Below are 7,901 nucleotides of genomic sequence, written 5' to 3' on the forward strand. Positions count from 1 at the left end.
CGGCTTGTCTCTTCTTCGACGAGACAGGGCCACAAGAAGTAGTCAATACGTTCACTTACGCCAAACCCGTAAAAACGTTCGTGCTGACAAAGATCAGATTCTGTGGTCCGTGACTAGACATAGGAAGTGCTTCTGCAGCATCATACCCAGAACATGGGCACGGATTCGTCAACGTGACGATGAAGTTCGGCCGGACCGAAATTGAAGTGACGGCAAAGGACTACAACGCCGATTCGGCGTCGAGCGGACGATGCAAAGTCCAATTTTTGATGATTTGACGAGAACTAGAAAAAATAGAAATAAAAAATTTTAGTCAATCACTCATCAGGGTCGTCAGCTACGCTAAGGAAGTCTAACTTAACCGGACCTTTGACTTCTTTTCTACTAGACGTGTCGAGAGAGTGAAGTTTGAACTCGGTCTGACCAAACTTCATGCTGACGCGAATTTCGCGATTTCGACCAAGATGCGTGTTTGGCATGGGCAATTCGAACGATGCCACCTTTCTTACACCGTCCTCGCTAGTGTAAAGAGTCTTTTCTTTATCCGATTCGTACACGACGATGCTAGCTAACGTTTGATCGTCGCGAACGGGATAGAACGGATGGGTCACTTCCGTGTCGATAGCCACCTCTTGATTCTTGCTCACGAACGTCTTAAACTTCAGACCTCGGTCGGAAAACCCTAGGACTGACATTACGAAAGGTGAAAAGGTGCCCGTTGAGGAATCTGAAGCGTCGGATAAATCGCCATCGTCCGGAATTCCGACGCACTCGATTCCGTAGCTAAAGCGAAGACGACGCGATTGAATTTCCGTCGGGTCGTGTCCGAACAGGACGGCTCCCATGACGACGGCGAGAGAACTCTCCGACGGAATGATGATTCGCAAATTGAACGACGTCTCCAATCGATCGCGTAAGTAGGTCTGAAGCAGTTTGCACGTGGCGAAACCGCCAACGAGAATCATGTACTCTATCTGAGGAACTTGACGTATGACTGTTTCCAAGTGCGTGGCGATGTTATCGAACACGGGCTCGAACAGTTTCCGTACTTCCGGATATTTAATGGCCAGTGCACCGCGTGCGAATTTGAGATTGACGTTGCCCATTGCGGACACGTGATCTTTGACAGGCGAGCCACGCTTTTCGACGACGAACGTAAGAAAAGAGATAGGAAGCTCGACGTAACTCGTCCTATTGGGCCCTGCCGTACGCTTATTCATCTCGAATTTCATAGAAACGAGATCGACCCATTCGCCAGGGAATTCAGTCTTGTACTCGTCGATCGTATCCGCGCCGAAAATTTTCTCGAGCAGTTCAACGAATTTTTTATCGACGTACATTCCGCCCCACGCGCCGCCCGTGGCGTGGTGCAGTTCCTTGACGCCGCCGTTGCCGGTCACTTGATGAACGGTGACGTCCGCCGTGCCGCCGCCGAGGTCAGCTAGCACGTACGTCGTGCCGGGCGTAAACGCTTGAGCGACGAGACCTTCGTCACTGAAGGAATTTTCGATGCGATTTATTGATTTGCAGTAGAGAGATGCTGATTCCGGCTCTAAGGCGATTTGGAGTTTATCAGGCGTGGCTTCGGAAGCGAGTCCGGCCTAGAGTCACAACTTTTATTACGTACTCATAATGTTAGGTCGCTTTGCCTCGTATGCTGCCTCTCTCATCGTCTGCTTTGCTCCCCCTTCCCATATAGCCGGCACGGTAATGACCCACTCGAAGTCGGAGCTGGGTATATCCGTCTTAGACTTGTCTCTGCATTCTCTAATAGCCAAATCTTTGAAATATCGTAACGCAAACGCGAAGACCGATCGTATGGACATCGTTCCTCCATTCGCCGCACGCACAGACGTTTGCCTGGAGAGCTTCTACGTAATTTTTGAAAATAAAATATCATGCAACGTCCCTATGGTGTTAACGTACCCGTTCCGTGTGTAACTTCATCTTGAATCTTTCAAAGTAATACCACGTCTTCTGTTCGTCTTCGTCGAGTTCTTTATTGTAATGATCCATCGCTTCGTGTCCAAATGAATGAAAATTTCGCTCGGGCGTGAGCAGGAGAGCCGTGGGAATTTTCGTCGTCGAAGCGCTGCCTTCGAGTCGATAGGGACTCGACGTCTGCATGGCAACGATTTTGAACTTTTCGCCCGAGAACGACATGGCGTAGCCGCTGAACGTCGTCCCAATGTCAATAGCGACGACGAAGTAGCCGCCCTTGCGCGGAGCTCCTTGGAAGCCGCTGATAATGTTTTCTTTCTCTTTGCTGCTCGTTTTGTGGGCGTAGTCGTGAAACGTCGTCTGCCGCTGGGCGCTCGTTTCGGTGGCCATGGCTCCGTTTCTAGGGTTGGATATGGAAATTCGAAGTCACTCGTGATGCAATTGGATTTAGATAATCGAATTGATTATGATCAAAATAATTTTCTCTTGTGGGTCCATTGAGCTATAATGGGTGTCAGAACTTCCTGACATGAAGACTGACATCACTTGTCAATCACTTTTTATTGGATTGGGTGCTGCGGATTTGGAGGAGGAGGAGTTTCGTGATGGCTTTGTCTTTGTCACCACTTTGCCTCTAGAGAGCACTCGGCTTGTCTCTTCTTCGACGAGACAGGGCCACACGAAGTAGTCAATACGTTGACATACTTCAGATCCGTAAAAACGTTCGTGTTGACTAGGATTAAAGACTTGATGGTCCGTGATAAGAAATAGGGAATGCTTCAACAGCATCACGTCCCAGAACACGGGAATGCACTTGTCAAGGAATTCGTTGACACTGACGCGAAGACGTTTCAGATCTCTACGTTTCTCTCGCCAATTTTCAAAAAACCTCTAAATTTCAAATAAAAATATTGCCGGACAATCGTCGTATGCACCACCTTCTTAACGTCCTCGTGGGATTTGGCTGTAATGGGCGTTGGCATTATCTTGCATAACGATACAGTGCAGTCAATGGCTGTTTTCTGCGCCTTCGGACGATCAAGAGAGGACTCTAAACCAATGGCCTTCAACAAACGGTTTTGAGTATCATTAATCGCCAAACGTGAAGCTCTGTGCACCGCCTAAAGCAAACAGTGCTCTTACCCACCTAGCCTAACCGAAGCTCTTACCTTGAGCATGTCAACAATGAATCTACTACCCTCTTCGTCTGATTTTCCAAGTACTTCATCATAGAGCTCGAGGAGGCCGTAGCTGTGATTGAAAAGATCGTTGTAACGTCGAGCCATTTCACTGGGTCTTCGAGGATCCGATATTTCTTCAACTTCGATGACGGTACGACCAGGACTAGGCGGTTTCCTTAATAAGAAAGTGTTAGCAATGTAGAAATCCTTAGTTAAATAATTTAATTAAATAATTTCTGCCCATACCCATTAGGAAGACTACTTGGTTTAGAAGGAGTAATATCCGAGATGGCTGTTGGAGAAATGGTTTTATTCTCAAGAAGTATTTTCTCCCGCTGTACTAAAGCCTTTTCTCTTGCCACTAAAAGAGGATAATGATTTTCAATTATCACGTGGTATTTCGTCCAATAATACTCGACTTTGCACAATGTACGCAAACGCATTCATCACCAGCCAAAACGACTACAAAGAAAATCATACACAGTTTCAGTTTAGATAATCTTATCTACCTTGAGTCCCTCTTTCGGTCGTTGCCCTCTCATTGCTTGCCTGAGTTGCCTTAGCTAAAGAGATATGATACTAAAACAAACGCACCCACAAAGATTGCTCCAATCACCAGCTTTTCTTTTAAATCCTTTAAAGGCATCTCTTGTCTCCGAGCTTATCATCACAAGATGATTCTCTCTCGCATTCGACTTCACACTTTCTTTGAGCTAAAGAGCACAGTCTTAGAACAAACCCTGCTCATTAAACGCCCAGAGCAGAGGCCATTGAATAACCATCATACCTCAGCAGTTTCTTCTTTATATTTTCGTACAAGTTCTCTGAAATTATTGCACCGTTTTGTTAGATTTTCGTTTTGACGAGTATTTTTCTATGCCGTATGTTAGCTATCAAAGAGACGCTTGAAAGCACAGCAACCTCGTTTTCCTGACGAGCACTAGTCAATTCCCTTTCCAGACGTTTGCACTTCGTCTCGTTTGCTTCCTAAGAAAAAAAATAGTTTCACCTTTCATATTGATGCACAACCCTTTACCAAATCCTCATTCTCTTTTCTCAGCTTTTCGATTTGACGAACATTCTCCTATGCCGTATGTTAGTTATCAAACAGATGCTTGAAGAACACGGGTAACCTCGTTTGCCTTAGCCAATTCACTCCGCAAACGTTTGCATTCAATCTCTTTCGCTTCCTAGCAAAAGACAGGTTCTACTGTAACCTTTCGTATCGATGCAATATACTATACCAAATCCTTGTGCGGAGAGTCCTACACAAAGAAGACTTATTGATGTATATAGACATTTATTACCGCACACACCTGCTCGTCCAATTGCGGCATGACAAACCAGTTCTTTAGACTAAAAAAGTTCCACCGACGTGGTCCCGATGATGGACCAAATTCAACTACAATTGTAGGCGGAGTGTCCTACAGTAGAAATAGATTAATTCGTGTAAATAAACGGTGTCATAAAAAACCTGCTCGCCCACTTCCAAAATGAAAAACCAGTAAATAAATAGTTTAAAAAAGTTCCACACACTTGTCTTCGCTCTTGACGTCTCATCTACACGAAAGAACCAGTCACCGGAACACATTCTTTCCACTCCGTCCTTACCTAGAGACTCGGGCTCAGACTGAGATGAGGAAGAACTGATAACGCTCCCAGAATTTTGATTTCCGTCAGCGTGTTCATCACCATCCTCTCGTACAGCTGCTTTAGCAGTTGACGGCTTCTTCCTTTGCCTTAGGCCATCCTCCTCGTCGTCAGAAGCAGCGATCCACGTTTTCAGTGAGTCAAGAGCTGTAACACACTCTCCTAAGACAGTTTCTGCACTCACTGACGTCCGTTGCTTGTGAAGCCGCTTCAAACAGGCGTCATAAACTAACCAGTATTTCCAAATGTTCCGTTCAACAGAAAATCTTTTCTCCAACGGTTCTTGGTTCTTTTTCGAGCTGGATGACTTGAAGTGACTGGTTTTCAACGCGTTGAGATATCGCTTCGCTGACTTGATGCTCTCGCAACTTTCAAACGTCTCAGGGACCCGTTGCAACGTCGTGGAGGATTTCAAAACGCTTGCGCGTTGCTGCCGAGGAATTTCAGAAAGTCGACGCTGGACTTTCGCGACTTGTTTTGCCTCTTCGTTCACTCGGCTCTGCAAAGACTTTCGATTGGGCGAGAGTTCGCTCAATATCGCCGCTCCCAGATTGTCAGAGCCGTGAAACGAGGCCTCTTCCGTCCAGGCCCCCGATTCGTGCCCACAGATTGCTGCAAATAGCAAGAAGAGGTTTCTTTTGACGTATTTCTGAACAGATCGGTCTCGAACAGCTTCGATCCAGCTCTCCACTTGCGAATCGATCGTCTTTTCGACGTCGTCCAACGACGAACTGTCGAGAGACATCGTTTCGTGCCGCCGACGACGTTCCCAGACGATGCCTTTTTCGAGGAGGGGCCCCTTTCAACATGCAGACGTGGCGAGGTCCCGGCTGCAAAGAAAGCCGGAAAAGAAAAACAGCACAGCAGCCTACGTGATATCAAACGTGCAGCTTATCGAAGAGCACGTAGCCTTGAAAGACGTCGATCTAAGTGTGATGACTGGACGAAAACTAAAACCACGATTATTAGTCAATAAACTGGTTTGTTGCCTGTGGTTGTTAGTTTACGCTGAGAAAATCCAACTTAACAGGACCTTCAACTCGTTTTCCACTCGACTTGTCGAGAGAGTGAACTTTGAATTCAGTCTGCCCAAATTTCATGCTGACTTGAATCTCCCGATTTCGACCAAGACTCGTATTTGGCATGGGTAATTTAAACTCGGCCACTTTCCTAACACCTTCCTCGCTGACGTGCATTGTCCTTTCCTTATCCGATTCGTACACGACGATGTCGGCCGACGTCTGATCGTCACGAACAGGATAGAAGGGATGAGTCACTTCTTCGTTAATAGCCACATCTTGATTCTTCCTCACAAAGGTCTTAAACATTAGACCTCGATTGGAGAGTCCCAGAACCGTCATCATCAAAGACGCAAAGGCGTCTGATGAAGGATCCGTAGGGTTGGGTAGGTCAGGCAACTCAGGCATTCCTAGGCACTCAATCCCGTAGCTATAGCGAAGACGACGCGATTGAATCTCCGTCGGATCGTGTCCAAACAGAACCGCTCCCATGACGACGGCCAGAGAACTTTCCGCGGGAATAATAATGCGTAGATTGTTCGCAAATCGATCGTGCAAGAAGGTTTGAAGCAGTTTGCACGTGGCGAAACCGCCAACGAGAATCATGTACTTGATTTGACGCACTTTGCGAATAACCGTTTCCAAGTGCTGGGCGATGTTATCGAACACCGGCTCGAACAGTTTCTTTACTTCCGGATATTTCATGGCCAGAGCGCCGCGCGTGAATTTGAGATTTGCGTTGCCCTGTGCGGCGATTACGTCTTTGACCGACGAGCCACGCTCGTCGATAAACGAATGAAAAGAGTAGGGAAATTCAACGTAGGTCGTGCCACCGGGTGCAGCCATACGCTTATTCATCTCAAATTTCAAAGAAACGAGTTCGACCCAATCGCCAGGGAAATCTTTCCTGTACTTATCAATAGCGTCTTTGCCGAAGATCGCCTCAAGAAGATCAACAAAGTTTCTGTCGACGTACGTGCCGCCCCACGCGCCGCCCGTGGCGTGATGCAGCTCCTTGACGCCGCCGTCTCCGGTCACTTGATGTACGGTGACGTCGGCCGTGCCGCCGCCGAGATCGGCAAGAACGTACGTCGTGCCTGACATGAATGCTCGAGTGACGAGACCCTCGTCATTGCACGAATGTCCAATACGTTTCATTGATTTACAGTAAATCGATGCTGACTCCGGTTCTAGGGCGATTTGGAGCCTATCTGGCGCGGCTTCGGAACCAAGACCTGCCTATAGAGAAACTTAACTTAATTTAGAAATTCTGTTAGTGTTTCGTTTGCCTCATAGGCTGCTTCTCTCATTGTCTGTTTAGCGCCTCCTTGCCATATAGCCGGCACGGTGATGACCCATTCAAAATCGGAGCCGGAGATATCTGTGCCCGACTGCTTCGTGCATTCTTGTATCGCCAAGTCTTTGAAATACTTCAAAGCGAATGCAAAGACCGTCCGTATGGGCATCTCGCGTCCATTCGCCGCTCGCGCCGACGTTTGCCTCGAGAGATTCTACGCAAAAAAATCAATCATGAATTCAATTGCCCAACGTTCCGCTAACCCGTTCGGTATGCAACTTCATCTTAAATCTTTCGAAGTAATACCATCTCTTCTGCTCGCCTTCGTCGAGTTCTCTGTTGTAATGATTCATTGCTTCGTGTCCGAATGAGTGAAAAGTCTGGTCCGGTTTGAGAAGAAGTGTCGTGGGAATTTTCGTCGTCGACGGGCCGCTTTCGCGTCCGTAAGGGTTCGTCGTTCGCATAGCAAATATCGTGAACTTTCCGCTTGAGAACGACATGGCGTAGCCGCTGAAAGTCGTTCCGATGTCGATGGCCACGACGACGTGGCCGCCCTTCCGCGGAGGTGCTTGAAAACCGCTTATGAGTTCTTCATCTTCTCCGCTGCTTGCCGTTTCGTAGTCGTCATAAAAGGGCTGTTGCTGGGCGCTGGCTTCGGCCATGGTTGGGAGCCCGAACTTCCTGGTTTCGATATGGAAAGTAGTCTACAGCTCGTGATGAATGTAATTGAATTGAGTTAATCAAATTTCAACGTCATCAGCTAAAGACTTAGATCAACGTTTCAAGGAAAGGGAGAATATTTTCTGTCAATCA

At 47.2% G+C, this 7,901-nt stretch overlaps 3 protein-coding genes across 3 annotated transcripts; all 3 read right to left on the reverse strand.

The window, feature by feature from the left end:
* Positions 1–141: 141 nt before the first annotated feature.
* LOC136194149 (heat shock 70 kDa protein 12A-like) lies at positions 142–2,335 on the reverse strand. Its single transcript, XM_065983200.1, has 4 exons — positions 1,927–2,335; positions 1,650–1,871; positions 368–1,601; positions 142–284 (listed from the first exon to the last, which is right to left on the reverse strand). Exons 1-4 carry the CDS (start codon positions 2,329–2,331, stop codon positions 169–171), a joined length of 1,977 nt encoding a protein of 658 aa, XP_065839272.1. The 5' UTR covers positions 2,332–2,335; the 3' UTR covers positions 142–168.
* A 109-nt stretch (positions 2,336–2,444) lies between these two features.
* Positions 2,445–5,673, reverse strand: LOC136194148 (uncharacterized). The gene is made up of 15 exons (XM_065983199.1): positions 4,734–5,673; positions 4,597–4,682; positions 4,439–4,546; positions 4,367–4,387; positions 4,256–4,312; positions 4,159–4,206; positions 4,044–4,109; positions 3,910–3,996; positions 3,739–3,835; positions 3,632–3,685; positions 3,537–3,584; positions 3,369–3,483; positions 3,111–3,297; positions 2,880–3,062; positions 2,445–2,832 (listed from the first exon to the last, which is right to left on the reverse strand). The coding sequence occupies exons 1-15, from the start codon at positions 5,515–5,517 to the stop codon at positions 2,491–2,493; spliced, it is 2,283 nt and encodes a 760-aa protein (XP_065839271.1). The 5' UTR covers positions 5,518–5,673; the 3' UTR covers positions 2,445–2,490.
* A 20-nt stretch (positions 5,674–5,693) lies between these two features.
* Positions 5,694–7,895, reverse strand: LOC136194152 (heat shock 70 kDa protein 12A-like). The gene is made up of 3 exons (XM_065983205.1): positions 7,352–7,895; positions 7,081–7,302; positions 5,694–7,030 (listed from the first exon to the last, which is right to left on the reverse strand). Exons 1-3 carry the CDS (start codon positions 7,748–7,750, stop codon positions 5,771–5,773), a joined length of 1,881 nt encoding a protein of 626 aa, XP_065839277.1. The 5' UTR covers positions 7,751–7,895; the 3' UTR covers positions 5,694–5,770.
* Positions 7,896–7,901: the final 6 nt, after the last annotated feature.

Source organism: Oscarella lobularis, chromosome 12 (genome assembly GCF_947507565.1).
Source record: "Oscarella lobularis chromosome 12, ooOscLobu1.1, whole genome shotgun sequence".
NCBI classification, from domain to species: Eukaryota; Metazoa; Porifera; class Homoscleromorpha; order Homosclerophorida; family Oscarellidae; genus Oscarella; species Oscarella lobularis.

Coding starts and splice junctions, on each gene's coding strand:
- LOC136194148 (XM_065983199.1), bottom strand. CDS start 5,517: ATGTCTCTCGACAGTTCGTCGTTGGACGACGTCGAAAAGACGATCGAT. Junction 4,388..4,438: donor TGCCGCAATTGGACGAGCAG/GTGTGTGCGGTA, acceptor TTCTTTGTGTAG/GACTCTCCGCACAAGGATTT. Junction 3,484..3,536: donor CGTACATTGTGCAAAGTCGA/GTATTATTGGAC, acceptor ATCCTCTTTTAG/TGGCAAGAGAAAAGGCTTTA.
- LOC136194149 (XM_065983200.1), bottom strand. CDS start 2,331: ATGGCCACCGAAACGAGCGCCCAGCGGCAGACGACGTTTCACGACTAC. Junction 1,872..1,926: donor TGAAGTTACACACGGAACGG/GTACGTTAACAC, acceptor AAAATTACGTAG/AAGCTCTCCAGGCAAACGTC. Junction 1,602..1,649: donor TGAGAGAGGCAGCATACGAG/GCAAAGCGACCT, acceptor TTGTGACTCTAG/GCCGGACTCGCTTCCGAAGC.
- LOC136194152 (XM_065983205.1), bottom strand. CDS start 7,750: ATGGCCGAAGCCAGCGCCCAGCAACAGCCCTTTTATGACGACTACGAA. Junction 7,303..7,351: donor TGAAGTTGCATACCGAACGG/GTTAGCGGAACG, acceptor TTTTTTGCGTAG/AATCTCTCGAGGCAAACGTC. Junction 7,031..7,080: donor TGAGAGAAGCAGCCTATGAG/GCAAACGAAACA, acceptor GTTTCTCTATAG/GCAGGTCTTGGTTCCGAAGC.